Source organism: Spermophilus citellus (assembly GCF_964194105.1).
Source record: "Spermophilus citellus genome assembly, chromosome: 17".
Classification (NCBI taxonomy): domain Eukaryota; kingdom Metazoa; phylum Chordata; class Mammalia; order Rodentia; family Sciuridae; genus Spermophilus; species Spermophilus citellus.
The window spans coordinates 14,404,373-14,423,163 of NC_138199.1; the positions used below are offsets into that span (position 1 = coordinate 14,404,373).

The 18,791-nt window shown below is 42.9% G+C and overlaps 1 protein-coding gene across 1 annotated transcript; it reads left to right on the forward strand.

The window, feature by feature from the left end:
* Positions 1 to 9,675: 9,675 nt before the first annotated feature.
* On the forward strand, positions 9,676 to 10,898 carry LOC308636974 (protein farnesyltransferase/geranylgeranyltransferase type-1 subunit alpha-like; the record flags this gene model as incomplete). The annotated part of the gene is given in 3 exon segments (XM_081272877.1): positions 9,676 to 10,053; positions 10,056 to 10,634; positions 10,815 to 10,898. Coding segments are annotated over 3 exon segments (1,026 nt in total). The 5' UTR covers positions 9,676 to 9,690.
* Between the last annotated feature and the right edge of the window lie 7,893 nt (positions 10,899 to 18,791).

The following is an 18,791-nucleotide window of genomic DNA, read 5'->3' on the forward strand; positions in this document are numbered from 1 at the left end:
AGTGAAGAGATAGCCTATAAAATGGGAGCAAATTTTTACCACACGCACATCAGATAGAGCACTGATCTCCAGGATATAAAAAGAACTCAAAAAACTTAACACCAAAAAACCCCCCTACACAACCCAATCAATACATGGGCTAAGGAAATGAGCAAATACTTCACAGAAGAAGATATACAATCGATCAACAAATATATAAAAAAAGTTCAAGAGAAATGCAAATCAAAACTACTCTTTAAGATTTCATCTCACTCGAGTCAGAATGGCAATTATTAAAAAAAATCAAGCAACAATAAGTGCTGGTGAGGATGTTGGGAAAAAGGTACACTGATTCATTGCTGGTGAGATTGCAAAATGGCACAACCACTTTGGAAAGCACTATAGAGATACCTTAGAAAACTTGGAATGGAACCACTATTTGACCCAGCAATCCCACTCCTCTGTCTATACTCAAAGGACTTAAAGTCAGCAAGCTACAGAGATGCAGCCACCTCAATGTTTATAGCAGCTCAATAGCTAAACTGTGGAAACAGCCTAGATGTCCCTCAATAGATGAATGGATAAAGAAACTAAAGAAACTGTGATATTATATATATATATATATATATATATATATATATATATATGCGCAATGGAATACCACTCAGCCTTAAAGAAAAATGAAATTATGGTATTTATGGGTAAACGGACAGAATTAGAGAATATCATGCTTAGCCTCCTGAGTAGCTGGGATTACAGGTGTGTGCCACCTCACCCTGCCTATATACTTTCAATCATCTCTAGATTTCTTATGATATCTAATACAGCTATGTAAATTGCTGTAACACTGTATTATTCAGAGGATAATGACAACGTAAAAACTTTGTATCTGTTTACCATAGACACAATTCCCTCTCCTCTCTTTTTATGGTGCTTGTGTTACAGTGGCCACTCCTTTGCAAGTCCTCCTTTGTAAGATTACATCTCCTCCCTTTTCCTTTCTGCAAGATTATGTCCCCTTCTTGCCTTTTGCTAGATTAAGTCTTTCACTTATGTCTGGCATTGTAAATCCTAAAGAAAAGCCACACCTAAATGATAAAAATGTTAACTGCTAAATAATCTTTCTTAGATTTACACAACCCAGAATATCTGGTGAGCTTTAGATAACATCAGAATATGTAACACTTTTTTTTTCTTTAGTTCTGTGCTCCAACTAACACTAAGTACATAAATTGTCAGGAGCTTTAATGTACAGAAAAGTAATATGTCAACATGTCAAGTCAATCTGTCTAAGAACTACAGGTGTCATAAGGATTTAGAGTCTTTACTTGGGCCTGCAAATGCTCAAGGAGCCACTAAAAGCAGAATTTAAAAAAGCTTAGCACCTCCATCTCCATTCTGCATCTAATTCCTTTGCTCTGAGTTGACTTGGATCTAGGAACAACAGGTCTGGTCAATAAAGCATCTTGTAATGAGCCGAAACCACTTGCTAGGCAATAGGAACTTTCTTACAGCAGCTGATAAGACCCTGACAGATGGATCTTAAGATGATGATCACCAGACCTTAGTTTGGCAAGGACTGATTGACTATGTGTATTTCTGGTCCCCTTGCCTGTATAATCTGGGAGCTCATTTTACCACTATCCCTGGAGACAGGGCTACAATGCTTGATGTCACCTTGCCTTACAGATATGACATGTTGATTAAAGTTTCTTTCCTGCTTTCCATTATTGTATTTTTTAATTTTTTGGGGGGGAATGACCAGATCTGATTTGTCGGGACCACTGTTGGGTTAAACATTAATCAGTGCATAGGAAAACTAGCAGTGAGAGAAGGTCTCTAAAGAATGCAATAAGGAAGGAAATGGAGACGGGGAGCTGGCCACTCCCCTTACCTTCAATCTTCAGGTGAGAATCTAAACAGAGTGACCCTGGTTATAAAGTAAAGGAATATATTCATAAAACATCTGAGGAAATCCACCTGTGCAGTGGGCAGGCAACCTATCCTGTATATTCACCCTGCTTTGTATCCTGGCCTGCCACTGCTAAGGAGTAAGTAATAAAATGTCTAAAAACCTCTCCATTGAATCCTCCAACTTCATTCTTTGGGATTGGTAAACCATATGCTCCAGGTGTTTATAGCCCTGGGGTTGAACAATTGCAAAAGTCAGCAGGATCCCAAATGACATGGGAGAAGAGATGTCTCTGGAGAAGGGTCCAAGGAATTCTCTCAGGACCAGCGAAGTTCTTGACATATGTGAAGGAAAAGAATTTCAGCATCAGCCAGACAAAGGCAAAGGCATAGACAGAAGTTTATTTAGGAAGGTAGATTCGCATTCAAGGGAGAATTTGGGCTGTCTCAAGAGTAAAAAGTAGCCCTGCCTTGGGCTGGGGGTCCAAGATTTATAGAAGGGCAACAGCAGGTGCTGGGCTGCATGTGGGTCCAGGGTGGGGTTGCACAATTTTGCACCAGTTTCCCTGTGTTTGAGTATTTCCCTCATTTTACAAGGGCATGGGCCAAGGGTGAGTTGCTCAAGATTTACAGCTATGCTTTCTACATATCAGTGGCTTGTGGGTGTTTCCTTTAAAAATTAACTATTTCTATTTTTATCCTAAATTCCTATCACACACACACACACAAATGTGTTGAGTTGACTCTTGAGTCAGGAGAGGGCATGAAGTCTGCAGGGGAAATCCCATGCTGGCCCGAATCCCTGATGTGATGGGAGGTGGTTTCCCTATTGGAGGGGTGGGACCATGATGTGAGTGTGGAGATGCCCTGAAAATGTAAAGAAGGGTGCGTCAAGTGTTGGGAGAGCATCAGAAGTGGTCTCAGTAAAGTGAAAGGAATCCAGGTAGCGAAGGTGCTCTTTCAGCAGTGGCCTGGCTCCTGTTGCATTAAAGTTAGTCACAGGGGACACAAAGGTGCATGCCTGTAATCTTAGCGGCTCAGGAGGCTGAGGCAGGAGGTTTGCAAGATCAAAGCCAGCCTCAGCAACTTAGCAAGGCCGTAAGCAACTTAGCGGTAACCTGTCTTGTGGGAGGCGGTCTCGCTGAATGACTGGCATTCTCCTTCCTGTGATCAGAATAGGCTCTGTGGGTCACGTTCGTAGTGACCTCAATATTGCTGCAATCCTCGAATTAGCAAAATGTGTCTTCAGTCATAGGAATGGCTTCCTGCAGCCCCAGGGGTCAATCGAATTACTCTCACCTGTCCTTGTAACCCTGCCCCTCTGGATTTTTTTTTGGATGGAACATTCTTAAGAATGAGGGTCCCCCCAATAAAATTTCACTTCCGAACATGCTATCTCTCTTGCCAGCCTCTGATGACTTTCCTCATTCTCCCATTTGGGGAGCTTGAGGCCGAGAATGGAGGAGCCATCCTGAAGCTTGATTTAAAGGTAAAGTGTGTGTCTGCGTTTTATTTGGCGTCCCAGGAAACTCACACGAACCACCTTAAGTTCAGCTGCCCGTGCTGGTTGGGGGTGGCACTGTCTCAAAATAAAAAGTGAAAAAAAAAGGGCTGAGGTTGTGTCTCAGTAGTTAAGCTTCCCTGGATTCCAGGGCCAACTGGGAATTAAACACTTAGGATCAGTTCTGTAGAGCACAGGAAGAGTTAGAGTTAAAACAGGAGAGAGAGAGAGAGGCTTGTTTAGCACAGGCTGAGAGTAAGGATGTGCTTTTACAGCATTTAGAACTTACAGATGATGGCCTATAAGTCATGTTACGCCATAGGCAGAACTGAGGGGATGTTGTGGGCCTAGAACCCATATTAGGGCATTGGCGATTAGTGGAAACAGGGATCATCAGGCGTGGGATCCACTCAGAGAGTCCACCAGTTCCAGTGACACAGAATCTGATGTGGAGGATGAAGATATAATAGAAGCTAGACTGGTAATGGTCCAAAAGTTAAAGACCCAGCAGGAGCAGCCTGAGGAGGTGAATCCAGATCTGCTGCTGCTCCAGAGAGATATTTACATACCACCATGAGTCTGTATACCCCCCATGGAGCTGGTGGGACTGAGGTCCAAATTCAGACAGAAAATAAAAGAAAGTATACTGGCATGGCTACTCCAGTTGTGGGACACTGGAGCAGATGGGATAATGTTGAATGATATAGAATTGTCCAAAGAGCCAACACTTTTATGCCACTGCTGCTGCTGAAAGTGTAGGGTCATTAACTAACTTGACTGCTTCTTGCCACTGGCAATATGTGGCCAAATTCTGGAGATATTGTCATGCCCAGAGGTACCTGGCTCTATGGAAGAATTACAGAGTTATTTGCAAGGACTGGGAATGAAACATGCTATGCAGGTGCTGCCTTTCCCAGGACCGACAGCATGACTTTACTCCCGGGGATGAGGGATGCAGGGTTTCGCACATCCCCTCCATCCATTTATGGTGCCCTGCTATCAATATTATTCCCATTAGTAGGGCAGCCTCTCTAGCAAGCAACATGATTGACAGCAGACCTACGAGAGACAGGCAAACTGAGGCAGAAAACAGGAGTCCAAAACTAGAAGGACCAGCCCAAACTAGAAGGACCTCTCTGAGTCTCCTGTAGATGGATGTGAGTAGATTTAATAGAGAAAGGAACAGACAGTTTTAGTTTTTTGTTCCCTGAGACTAAAACACTCAGGGTCACTCCAGGTGAACTGGGCTGCACAAAATAACCACACAAGAGTCAGAGATACCTTTTTCTTTGGGGTTCTGTGACGGCTCCTCTGACCTTAAGTAAGGGTGGGGGGGTGGGGGGAGAGAGAGAGAGAGAGAGAGAGAGAGAGAGAGAGAAAGTGAGTGTGCACGAGCGCAAGCGCACATATGTGTGCTGAACATTTTTATTGAGGAGAAGCCATTCAGATGAGGCAAGGGATCAGGCTTCAGGGGGATGAGTCTAGCTTCCTGATGTCTGCTGTCAGCAGGTTGACTGACATCTAGGAAGGCCACATCCAAAAGCAGAGCAAGAGAAAGGGACACACAAAGTGTTTCCAAGGAACATTCTATCCCGAAGGGGAAATATCACAAAGGAACAGGTGAGTGCAGCTCAATCCATGGGGCGACATGCCTACATCTGAAGATGCATCCTCAAACTTCCAGGATCAGGGCAATGTCCAGGTCACTACGAGATGTAGTGACGGTCAAAGCCTCTCCGGCTCAGGGAAGGAGAATGCAAATCATTCAGACTGTCTGCCCCAAAACAGATAAACAACCTAAGTCCACCCTGGCACGGTTATGAAAGCAGTTGCCGGAGGACAAAGGTTTCAGTCATTACCTCTCAGTAAGGAAATAAAAGATAATCAGAAAGGCAGAATAGACTCCTACTCCAAAAAGAGACTGAGACAAGCCTCTCCTGTTAGGAGATGTAATGAAATCCCAGTCCACAGCTGCCTTTAAGGAATCTTTGAACCCTTAGGTATGGGACAACTAGGGAAAAGGTCAAGGTTTAGGAGTTCAAGCCATGTCTCTGGATGGGAGATCATATATAGCACCGGCAATACACTCTTCTTCAAAAAATGTTCAGAGAGTAGCAGCCTTGGTGGACACGGAAGCTGAGTGTACATTGATATACGGTCATCCTGACAAATTCTCAGGCAGGTTAACTGCTATAAAGAGTCCGAGCAGTATCGTGACTCTGAAGCTTAGACGCCTGCCACCCACCCCTACCTGATGTTCATAACTCTCATTCCTAAATAAATAATAAGTGTTGATATCTTGTGGGTAAGGCATTTATCCCACAAGATATCAACACGTATTATATACAACAAGGGAGTTTTCTTTGTGTTTCTGGGAGCTTAATCATGTGTCAACTGTAAAGCAATATTAAGAGGGCATGCTAAACACTCCCCCACCCGCTTAAATTATTGTCACCAAACAGTATCAGCTGCCTGGTGGCCATTAAGCAACAGAGACCTGGGGGTGGGGTTGTGGCTCTGTGGTAGAGCTCTTGCCTTGCATGTGTGAGCCACTAGTTTGGGGATCCTCAGCAATACATAAAAAAATAAATAAAAAATGAAGGTATTGTGCCATCTACAACTAAAAAAAAAAAAAAAAAAAAAAAAAAAGGGAAAAGAAAGAAAGAAACAGAGACCTTGCATGAATTGTCTAAAGTAAACCTAATTCACCCAACACACAGTCCTTTTAACTCCCCTGTGTGGCAGGTAAGAAAGTAGGATGGAACTTGGTGCAAGATAATGGATTATAGAAAATTAAATAAAATAACCTGATCCCTTTACTTTGTGCAACCATTCCTGACATAGCCACTATTCTAGAAGGGCTAACTAGGAACATCTCACTGTGTGCTGGACCTTGCTAATGCCTTCTTCATATAGATAAGTCCTGGAGAGTCAAGACCCATTTGCCTTCAGGTAGGAAGGCTGATGGTAGACATTTACAGTGTTACTTCAAAGATATATCCATTGCCCCACCTTGTGTCATGGCATGGTAACAACCCTGCTGACCTCCACTAATAAAAAAGTGGTTTACACAAAGATCACATTAGATTCGCTTTCAGTGCTCAATAAAGCTACCCCCGAACTTTGACTCATTTGCAAGGGAGAGGATGGACCATAAACCTGACAAAGTACAGAGCCCTGGTTTATTGGTTAAATTTTTGGGTACTGTTTGGTCAGGAAAGACAAAGGTTATACTTTAGGGCTGTAATAGATAAAGTCCAGGCATTTCAACTTCCCAACACAGTAAAACAAATATAAGAACTTGTGGGGCTACTGGGTCATTGGAGGACTTTCATTCCTCATCTGGCTCAGTTATTATGACCCCTATATAATTTGTGTAGGAGGAGTACAGTAAGGGACTGGATGTCAGACTGAGACATTTAATCAGGCCAAACAGACACTAAAATAGGCACAGGACCTTGGGAATCTAGACACATCAAGACCTGCTGAGCTTGCGGTCCATGCCACTCTGGACTTCTGTGGATGGAGCTTATGGCACTGAATTAAAGGATATAAGACCCCTATTGGATTTTGGTCACAGTTATGGAAGTGAGTGGAGGAACATTATAGCTTGTTGGCAAAACAATTGTGTGCTACTTCTGCTGCCCTTCCTGCCACAGAGTCCATCACCACAGAAACCAGTCAAGGTTGTACAACTGGTAAAGCTAAGGTGGCTGGAGGAAGCCCCAGCAGAAGAAATGGTCACTTGGCTACAACATGGATATTGCATGTAGGTCAAAAGATGACAGCTGATACACGCTGGGGGTGTTATGCCAGATTTGTGGGACCCCAATAGACCTCCAGGAGCTGAATCTGATGCAATCACACAAGAATCTTTATTGCAAGCTCGAGCCTGGACTCACAACCATTCCCGAGGCAGCAGTCCCAGGGAGTGAGTCCCGGTCCTTTATCCAGTGAGATTTTATAGGTTTTGGGGGGATTCTCTATGCGTCACAACATCACACAGCAAATCATTCCATACCGCGGGAAAGTCATACAACAACTCTTAACATTGATTAGCACATTCAATGGCGGAACAAGTTGGGTAGGGGTGATTGGTTAGTACAATAGGGGGATTCATTTGAACTGATTGGTTTAGGCCATGAGGGGGGTACGTGCTAAACTACATGGTTTCCCAACATGTTATCAACCACCATAAACTACTGGGGGGGTCATCTGGCGTTCCAGGTATTTTCCCTGTCTCATACTGATTGGAGGTTGCTAGGGGGGTTGCTATGGGTCCTTACCTAGCCTGACTGAGTCAGGGACACCTGGCGCTGCAGACGTCTCCTGTTATTTACAGACAAACAACTCAGCAGGGTGGGTATGTGCTTAGGAGTGCTCTGTGGGTTTTTCCAAGGACAAGGGTTACGCCCCCTTCCTTAGGACAGGCTTTGCTCTGAGATAGAGGCTGGTTTCTCAAAAATGGAGTCACATTAGTTTTTCAGAGGTTGCCTGTGAAGATATCTGGTGTTGTTGCTGAATGCCAGGACTGACTTGCCTGTTCTCAGCGCTACCTAAGATGACTGGATGCCCCAAAGAGCATATCAAATGAGATGATGTCCCTCTTCAGTGATGGCAGATAGACTACATTGGCCCTCTCCCATTATCAGAAGGGGCTGAATATGCACTGAGTTGTGTGGACACAGTTATAGACGTGATGCAAGCCTGTCCCAATCAGAAGGCAACTAACGGAGAGTGACCAACGAACTCGCTTCATACAACAGTGGGCTCAAAACTAGGGCATATTTCAGATTTTCCACTTGCCATACAATCCAACAGGAGTTGGATTAATTGAGAGAATGAATGGCCTGTTGAAACAAGCCTAAAGGACTGACAGTACCTCTATGCTGCTTATCTGCCTGAGGCACTGAGAACACTACTCAAGAAACCCAGACCTCAGTGGCCTGCAGCCATTTCTGTGTTCTCTTGACCATGGCCAGCAGCATTAAGGTTACAGATACAGAACACTTCCACTAGACATTTTCTTAAATCAGTGTGGGGCATGAAAAACAACTTACTGTTGCCAGCTTCTTGAGACATACCAGAGACGAGGAGCATTTGATGGCTATGGACTGTACAAGTGAGCCCCCAGTGGTTTGCTTGAATATCTAAATTTACATATAAAGCCTACGACATTGGAAACCTGGCCCTCATAAGTACAGGTGGTGTTACCCTCGGGTGTCATCACAGGAGGTACACTTTGTATCCGTTTAAGACAAGTTACATATTACAGAGTTGTCTTGTTCTTTTTACACTCCTGAAGTACAGATAGACTGGTGTGGTACATGTGCCCAGGTAAGCCTACTGAGCAGGCTACTTTAATAACACAAGATCATCCAGTAGCCTGTACACTATCTCATAGAATTGATATGCCAATATTATTATTTTTTAAATATTTATTTTTTAGTTGTAGGTGGATATAATATCTTTATTTCATGTTTATGTGGTGCTGAGGACTGAACCCAGTGCCTCACATGTGCTAGGCGAGCATTCTACCACTGAGCCACAATGCCAGCCCCCTGATATTCGATTATTGGTATCTATTAAACATTTGTCATGTTCACCACAGGTTAACAACGAGTAACCTGTTCCTGGATTGGGCAACGGAAATTGCACATCTCACCAGCCAGACTGACTGCTGGATCTGCTCAGAACTCCCTGTGACTGCAGCATAAGAACTTCCCTGGGTAGGCCACAAATGAGATGGAGTGTAGCTGGATAGAACAGAACTGGATTAGGACATTTCTCTCAGGCCTAAACCAATTAATGCTACCTTAATTACCTTAATAATCTTTCTAAAAAGTTCCTGCTCTTTGTACTTTGTTGTAAGATATGGATGCAGGGTGCTTGCAGAAGATGTGGGGTGGTGTGAGAATGGGAGGGACAAGAAGGAGTTTCTGAGGCACTGAAGGGGTGGCGTGTTGGGTTAAACACTAATTGGTGTCTAGGAAGGCTTGCAGCTAGATAAGAAGAACTCTTTAAAAATGTGGTAGGGTTATGAACTCCCAAACCCACTTGAATCAATCTGTGAAATATGGTATATTAAGAACTATGTAATGTTTTGAACAACCAACAATAAAATAATTTAAAAAAAAAATGTGGTAGGGGCGGGGTCTCCACCACCACCTCCACAGCGGCCGCTGAGGGGGTCCGAGAGGCTACACAGGGTGGTGAGCCAGGTCAGCCGGAGCAGCCCCCGCCCAGCCGCACCCACACCACCCCAGCAGCAGCAGCAGCAGCAGCAGCAGCAAGAAGGGATGGCAGCTGAGGCCCGAGGAGCAGTGACATCCCCTATGGACGAAGGGTTTCTGAGCCTGGACTCGCCCACCTATGTCCTGTACAGGGACAGAGCAGAATGGGCTGATATAGATCCAGTACCACAGAATGATGGTCCAAATCCAGAGGTCCAGATCATCTATAGTGAAAAATTTAGAGATGTTTATGATTATTTCCAAGCTGTTCTACAGGGTGATGAAAGAAGTGAACGAGCTTTTAAGCTTACGCAGGATGCTATTGAGTTAAATGCTGCCAATTATGCAGTGTGGCATTTTCAGAGAGTTCTCTTAAAGTCACTTCAAAAGGATCTACATGAGGAAATGAACTACATCATTGCAATAATTGCAATAATATGCCCCCAAACCATCAAGTTTGGCACCATAGGCAAGTATTAGTAGAATGGCTAAAAGATCCATCTCAGGAACTTGAATTTATTGCTGATATTCTTAACCAGGATGCAAAGAATTATCATGCCTGGCAGCATCGACAATGGGTCATTCAGGAATTTAAACGTTGGGATAATGAGCTGCAGTATGTAGACCAACTTCTAAAAGAGGATGTGAGAAATAACTCTATCTGGAACCAAAGATACTTTGTCATTTCTAAAACCACTGGCTACAGTGGTCGTGGTGTATTGGAAAGAGAAGTCCAATACACTCTGGAAATGATCAAACTTGTACCACATAATGAAAGTGCATGGAACTATTTGAAAGGGATTTTTCAGGATTGTGGTCTTTCCAAATATCCTAACCTGTTAAATCAATTACTTGATTTACAACCAAGTCACAGTTTCCCCTACCTAATTGCCTTTCTTGTGGATATCTATGAAGATATGCTAGAAAACCAATGTGACAACAAAGAGGACATTCTTAATAAAGCATTAGAGTTATGTGAAATCCTAGCTAAAGAAAAAGGACACTCTAAGAAAGGAATATATGGGGCTGGGGATATGGCTGAAGCAGTAGCCCACTTGCCTGGCATGCGCGTGGCCCTGGGTTCGATCCTCAGCACCACATAAAAATAAAATAAAGATATTGTGTCCACAAAAAACTAAAAAAAATAAATATTAAAAAATTCTCTCTCTCTCTCTCTCTTAAAAAAAGAGAAAGAATATTGGAGATATATTGGAAGATCCCTTCAAAGCAAACACAGCAGAGAAAGTGACCTCCCAACAAACGTACAGCAATAACACCATCCGGAAGAACTTGATGGAATGCTTTTATTTTTTTAAGGGATTCTAATGAGGACTTTAAAACTAGAGCGATCATTCCCTTACCTGTGGCCTAAATGTGCATTGCACAGGTATTGCTTTTTTTTTTTTTTTTTTTTAAAGAGAGTGAGACAGGGAGAGAGAGAGAGAGAGAGAATTTTAATATTTATTTATTTTTTAGTTTTCGGCGGACACAACATCTTTGTTTGTATGTGGTGCTGAGGATCGAACCCCGGCTGCACGCATGCGAGGCTAGCGCGCTACCGCTTGAGCCACATCCCCAGCCCCTGGGTATTGCTTTTTCACAAGAACTAAGTGTGATGTTCTTTGGGTATTGCTGCTATTCAGATTAGCTCTAAGAAATTTGATTCTTTTTAAAGTAAAGTAATTGGAGGGGAGGGGGAAGAAAAAAAGTCCTATAAAGGAACTACTACTTTTGTAGTCTTACCAACATTTACTCTAATCCCTTAGTATCAACTCTTCCCTAAAGGATTTGTATCAGTAATGACTACAGATAACTTGTATGTAATGGATTTGAGGTAACTTAAATTTTGGTTCAGTAAGCAGGGGAGTACAGTACATTAGAGCTGCTACGCTACACTCACCGTATCTTGCTTTCAGTGTAACCAACTAATGCCAAAATAATGGTTTTATAATAAAATTACCGATGTATTTAAAAAACAAAACAAAACAAAAACAAAAACAATGTGATAAGGGAAAGATATGGAGTCGGGGAGCTGGTCACTCTCCGTATCTCCAGTCTTTAGGTGAGGATCTGAACAGAGTGATCCTGCTTGTAAAGGAATGCACTCATAAAACAGCTGAGGAAATCCACCAGGGCAGTGGGCATGAAACCTATCCTACGTATTCCCCCTGCTTGTAGGTGTAGTGTGGCCCTCCACTGTATCTTGGCCTACGCTACCAAGGAGTAAGTAATAAAATGTCTAAAGCCTTTCCCTTGAGTTCTCCAGGTTCTTACTTTGGAATTGGTAAACAGTATGCTCAGGGTACTTGCAGCCCTGGAGTTTATTTATTTTGAGACAGGGTCTTGCTAAGTTACCCAGGCTGGTTTTGAACTCGTGTTCCTCCTCAGCCTCAGCCTCCTGGGTTGCTGGGATTACAGGTGTGTGTGATCATGCTGGCTAAGCAACATATTTGAATAAAGTAATTGCCATGAATGAAAGAACAAGTCCAGCCCCCTCTTTCTGGGCCTGGGGATGGGGAAGAGCTGGATTTGGGGAGAGTAACTCTCCTCTGACTCCTCCTTCAACACATGACTCATTCTCTCTCTCTCTCTCTCTCTCTCTCTCTCTCTCTCTCTCTGATAAGAGTAATCTGGGTGTTACACTGCAACTGGCTTGGAAGGCTGAGGCAGGAGGCAGGAAGATTGCAAGTTGAAAGTCAGCCTCAGCAACTTGGCAAGGTCCTGAGCAACTTGGTATGATCCTGACTCAAAATAAAAAAATAGAAAGAGCTGGTGATGTGGCTCAGTGGTTAAGTGCCCGAGGTCAACCCCCAGTACCAAAAAATAGAGTTGTATGTTCCAACTATTATGGGTTGAATTATGTCTTCCACAAATTCATAGGATGAAGTCCTGATCCCCAGTCTTTCAGTATGTAACTGTATTTGGAGATGGTCCTTAAAGAGGCAATCAAGGTTAAATGAGGTCACTGGAGTAGACCTAATGCAATATGGCTGGTATCCTCAGGAGATTACTACACAGATATGCAGAGGAAAGACCTTGTAAGGGCACAGCAAGGTGGCGGCCAACTATAAGCCAAGGACAAAGGCCATAGAAGAAACTAAGACTGCCCAGATCTTGATCTCAAACTTCCAGACTTTGGAACCATAAGAAAATTAATTTCTGTTAAGTACCAGTCTGTGGTACTTTGTCATGGCAGCCCTCACAAACTAAAAATCATGCTCATTCTGGTCCAGATTTTTGGCCTAGGATAGCTCTGGGGTCAGTGACTGTAGGACCCTGGATGTACCCTCTCTGGGCACCAGTTTCCTCTGCATGGATGGAGGCAGGTGGTCTGGGACAGCCCATGCCCCCTATAGCTGGGATACTGCATAATTCTATGATTTCCATCTTTAATTTTCCATCAGAATATTCTAAAAGAACCTCCCCACAAATTGATGCTTAACAAATATCTGCTGTGATACATGAGTAAATGAGCAAGAGAGAGACAGAAGGGGGACTGATGGGCGAGAGAGAGGTGGAGGCATAGACTAAGGCAGGTAAATGGAGGAGGACAGACCAGAGAAATGGAAACTAAAAAGAGAGACCAGGGAATTTTCTAGTGATCTGGGGATTTTTGCTTCCTCCAGGGCCCCAACTCTTCACTTTGTTGGAATTGACCTTGAATTAGGTCGTAAGTAAGCATGGGGTTAGGGGCTGATGGAGAGGTTAAGCCTGGAGCTGGGATCAGGCTAGGACTGAGGTCAAGATCAGTCAGGAGGCTGGGTTAGAGGAGTATAGAGGGATGGGGTCATTTTGACTTTCCTCTTCAGGGTGAATCTCCCCACTTGCTCCTTTCTTGGGTTCCTCTTTTTTGGAACATAGGAGTGGATACATGTGGCTTTCTAGAAAGGGCCAGGATCCCCTTTAACCCATGTCTCCTTTCACTTCCTGCACTTGAAGTTCTCCAAATTGGTGGAATCTCCAAATCTCAAACCAGGAACTCATTATTCTGTTCCAATCCCCCAGATGGAGGCTTGGACCTTCCTATGGGGCTCTGCAGTAGGGTCCCATTCTGATTTCTGTCACTTCCCAGAGGAAGAAACTTAGGTCACACACCTGAAGCTGGTATTGGTGTGTGTGAGGGCCTTTTCTGCAGCTATTGGAGGAGGTGAGAAGGAGCAAAGAAACTGATTTTTACTGAGCATCTACTATGAGACAGACTTTATTTGAGGACTCAGCATTAGACACTTTCCCTTACATCAAGCCACTAAATTTCCACAAGAACAGAACAAAGTAGGTATTATACCCACTTTCAGCTAAAGAAACAGAAATTCAGAGATCTTGAGTAACTTGTCCAAACTTGTCCAAGGTCTGGACTATGGCTGGTCCAGAATTCCAACTTTGCTTGACTCCAAAGGCCTCACCTACCTTCCAACAGGGAGTCATTTTTATATAGCTTGGGTCTTCTTTTTTTTTTTCCTGGGAATGGTGCTGGGAATGCAGATTGAATGGTGAGGAAGGTCATCCCTGAGTCAAGGATTATGTAGCCCATAAGAGGAGAGAGATGTATAAACAGATGATGAGAAACAAAGGCTGAACATTTCTTCATGCAGTGCCTGTTTCTTGGGAGCAGACCACACTCAGGTCCTTTGGAGGTACTGGTGATTTGGGATGGAACAAGACATAACCCCTGATTCCATGGTCTCTGCTATCAACTATGTTCAGAAAGATGATAACCTAAATATGTAAAATACATAATATTAATATCTTAAATGGTGATTCAGGGCTGGGGTTCTCAGTGGTAGAGCACTTGCCTAGCATGAGTGGGGCCCTGGGTTCAATCCTTTGCGCTTCATCAATTTTACTACTACTACTACTACTATTAATTAATTAATAATTTTTGAAATGAAATCTCACTATGTTTGCCCAGGCTGGCCTTAAACTATCCTCCTGCCTCAGCCTCCTGAGCATCTGGGAATATAGGCAAATACCCCCAGACCTTATGTTGTCATTTATATATTTAGTTTCAAAGCTTCCATTTGGAATACACTTCCTGGAAGGAAAACCATTACTATCCCATGTTACCTGGGGTTTCTGGGAGCTGCTGGGGGTTCACTGAAGCAACTTGCAGGACAGAGTTCTGAGACTGGATGTGGAGGCCTGACACTTGCTTATGACCAGGGTGATTCTCTAGTTGAATTTGAATAGATGGAATTATGCACAGCTAAGGTTGTAACTACCATTTTCCCTTTTGCTTCTGAGGGGAATATGGGATTCTGTGCCATTTATTTAGTCTGGGCAAGATCCAATTCCACCAGGCATTTACATAATGTCTGATTGACCCATGCTCATGGCCTGTTGTGCTGATGACGCTCTGGGGGACAGTGTCTCTTTTCAGCACTCATGGTGGTCTACATTGGGTCTGCAGGGTGGATCCCTTTTGCTCAACAGATAATATCTCATGCAGCTCACTGACTTTCCCCAGGATCACCACACTCTGTCATCACGTGTGGAGTTATGGGAATTCATGAAGGTCTCTTCCAATATGCCATGAGCTGTGGGGTGTTGAGATGGGAGTCCCCACATCCCCACTAGGGATGGATTCTTCAGGCTTTATTTGAGTAAGATAATTCTGAGATCCCTGTTCCTCAGGAATCTCCAGTTGACAAGCAGGATGCTTTGGAAACCAGTCCTATATCCCGAGGAGTCCTCCTGGAAGCCTTCTACTGTGGGCAGCCATGTGGGTGCCTCCCGGGGTGGAAGAGGGTAGGACAAGGTGCCTCTCACCTGAAGAAGCTCTTTTCTCCTCTTCCTTCCAGCCCACCTTTGGTTTGCTTTTGTTTTAGAATTTCATTTGCTGCTATAAAGAACTCCACTTCTTTGGGATCACAAAACCCATTTGTCCAAACACACAGGACATTAAAGCTGATAGTTTGCAATCTGGTCCGTTGTTCTTCTCTGTGCCTGTGTGTGATAAGGTGTGGTGGTGGGAGATGAATGCAACTCTTTTCCAGGTGATAAGCTATTTTTGGATCCTCATCCTATTATCACAAAATTTGTGCCATGAGACAGAAAGAAGGTTTGGGATAGTATTTAAATTCAGCTATGAACAAATATGACAGGGAATTAGAGGCAGACTTTGCCAAAAGTCCCGACTCTTCACTTCAGCCTGTAGAGGCCCAATGAAAATACAATAGCAACTTGGCATCTTTGCCTTCATTTTGTATCTGTCCCCTTTTCCTTAAAATTTGGGTCAGATTCCTGCTCAGGTCAGCACATAACCATGCTAATCAATTAAGGAGTGATCATGTAAACTGATAATCAGCCCTTGTCAAGGGTGAAGACATCAAGATAAAAGTAACCAAGGTACTTTCAAGATCTGCAGGGAGGGGCTGGGATTGTGGCTCAGTGGTAGAGCGCTCCCCTAGCATGGGTGGGACCTGGGTTCGATCCTCAGCACCACATAAAAATAAAGGCATTGTGTTGTGTCCATCTACATCTAAAAAAATAAATACTTACAAAAAAAAAAAAAAAAAGATCTGCAGGGACATTTAACCTCTGGCTTTTACAAAGTCCTGCTCCAGAGCCCTGGAGTGATGTCTAGAAGTCTCCAGTTTTTTTTTAAATTTTATAAAAATTATTTACTTTAATTAGTTATATATGACAGCAGAATGCATTTTGATTCATTGAACACACAATTAATTGCAGCACAACTTTACATTTCTATGATTGTACACAATGTAGAGATATACCATATGTGCAGTCATACATGTACTTAGGGTAATGATGTCAATCTCATTCCACCATCTTTCCCGCCTCCATGCCCCCTCCCTATCTTCCTTCCCCTTTGCCCAAAGTTCCTCCATTTTTCCCATGCCTCCCCCCTCCCCATTATGGATCAGCATCCACTTATCAGAGAGAACATTCAGCCTTTGTTTTTTTGGGATTGGCTAACTTTGCTTAGCATGATATTCTCCAGCTCCATCCATTTCTCTGCAAATGCCATAATTTTATTCTCTTTTAATGCTGTGTAATATTCCATTGTGTATATATAACACAGTTTCTTTATCCATTCATCTATTGAAAAGCATCTAGGTTGCTTCCACAGTTTAGCTATTGTGAATTGAGCTGCTATGAACATTGATGTGGCAGTGTCACCACAGTATGCTGATTTTAAGTCCTTTGGGTATTGACTGAGGAGTGGGATAACTGGGTCAAATGGTGGTTCCATTCCAAATTTTCTAAGGAATCTCCATACTGCTTTCCAGATTGCTTGCTCCAATTTGCAGTCCCACCAGAAGTGTATGAGTGTACCTTTTCCCCCCACATCCTCGCCAAAATTTATTGTTGTCTGTATTCTTAATAGCTGCCATTCTGACTGGCATGAGATGAAATCTTAGTGTAGTTTTGATTTGCATTTCTCTAATTGCTAGAGATGTTGAACATTTTTTTTCATATATTTGTTGATTGATTGTATATCTTCTTCTGAGAAGTGTCTGCTCAGCTCCTTAGCTCATTTATTGATTGGTTTTTGTTTTTTTCTTTTTTTTTTTTTTTTTTTTTTTTTTGGTGTTAAGTTTTTTGAATTCTTTATATATCCTGGAGATTAGTGCTTTATCTGACGTGTGTGTGGTAAAAATTTGCTCCCAAAATGTAGGCTCTCTCTTCATCATTAATTTTTTTTCCTGAGAAGAAGCTTTTTAGTTTGAGTCCATCCTATTTATTAATTCTTGGTTTTATTTTTTTGTGCTTTAGGAGTCTTGTTAAGGAAGTTGGGGCCTAATCTGACATGATGAAGATTTGGGCCCACTTTTTCTTCTACTAGGCACAGGGTCTTTGGACTAATTCCTAAGTTCTTGATCCACTTCAAGTTGAGTTTCTGCATGGTGAGAGATAGGAGTTTATTTTCATTTTTCTGCATATAGATTTCCAGTTCTCCCAGCACCATTTGTTGAAGAGCTATCTTTTATCCACTTTATGTTTTTGGCACCTTTGTCTAGTATGAGATAACTGTATTTATGTGGGTTTGTCTCAGTGTCTTCTATTCTGTCTATATGTCTATTTTGGTGCCAATACCATGTCGTTTTGTTACTATAGCTTTGTAGTTTAGTTTAAGGTCTGGTATTGTGATGCCTCCTGCTTCACTCTTCTTGCTAAGGATTGCTTTGGCTATTCTGGGTCTCTTATTTTTCCAAATGAATTTCATGATTGCTTTTTCTATTTCTATCAGGAATGATGTTGGGATTTTAGTTGGAATCACATTGAATCTGTATAGCTCTTTGGGTAGTATGGCCATTTTGACAATATTAATTTTGCCTATCCAAGAGCATGGGAGATCTTTCCATCTAGAAGGTTCCAGTTTTTGCCCTACACTTTCCAGGTACAGTGAGGCCTGGCTGGAGGGTCACCACAGGGTAGAACTGCCCCCCAGCAAGTAGAAGTGATCATCTTATGGGAACTAAATTATCCCCTTCCAGGATCATGGGTCTGATAGATAAAAATCCTTTGAATCAAATGCAGATTGGCCCCCTGAGCAGCAGCAATTTTCTTGACACTGAAAGGACTATGACCAGAACTGAGATAATGACCTGCCACACAGTTTGACCAAGATTGTTTAACGGTGCCTACTTCTTGCTCCCTGCTATGTTAGTACTCCAGAAGAAAGGGACGACTCACTTGATCTCACTCTTCTTCCCAATGCAAACATATTGATTAAACTTCCTTTCTTGCTGTTTGTGATGACTTTTTTTCCATTTGGATTTGGGGTGAGTAGCCAGACCTGATTTGTTGGGATCCTTAGAGTTAGGCTCTGGCCTAGGACTCCAGTAACAAAAGAAAGTGACATTTTCAAAACTTGAGCTGTGACCACAGCAATAAGAATTGCAGAGATATTTAGGGGTTTGGATGGGCAGGATGTGTACCTTACTAGGTGTGGCAGGAGAGGGAAAGGGTAAGGCCGGGTCCTGGAGCTTAACTCAAGGCATAAGGAGGGACAGGTCTGCTGGTGGCTCAGAGAGGGCTGTGTACATTCCAAACTATTGGATCTACCTACCTACCTCAACTCACTCACTCAGTCACTAACATATAGTAAAATATTCCTGAGAATAAGAAATATGGGCTTGGGGAAACTGAAACACAAATGGAAAGTTAAGATATTGAGAAAAAGGTAAACAGAAGTAAGGCAGGAT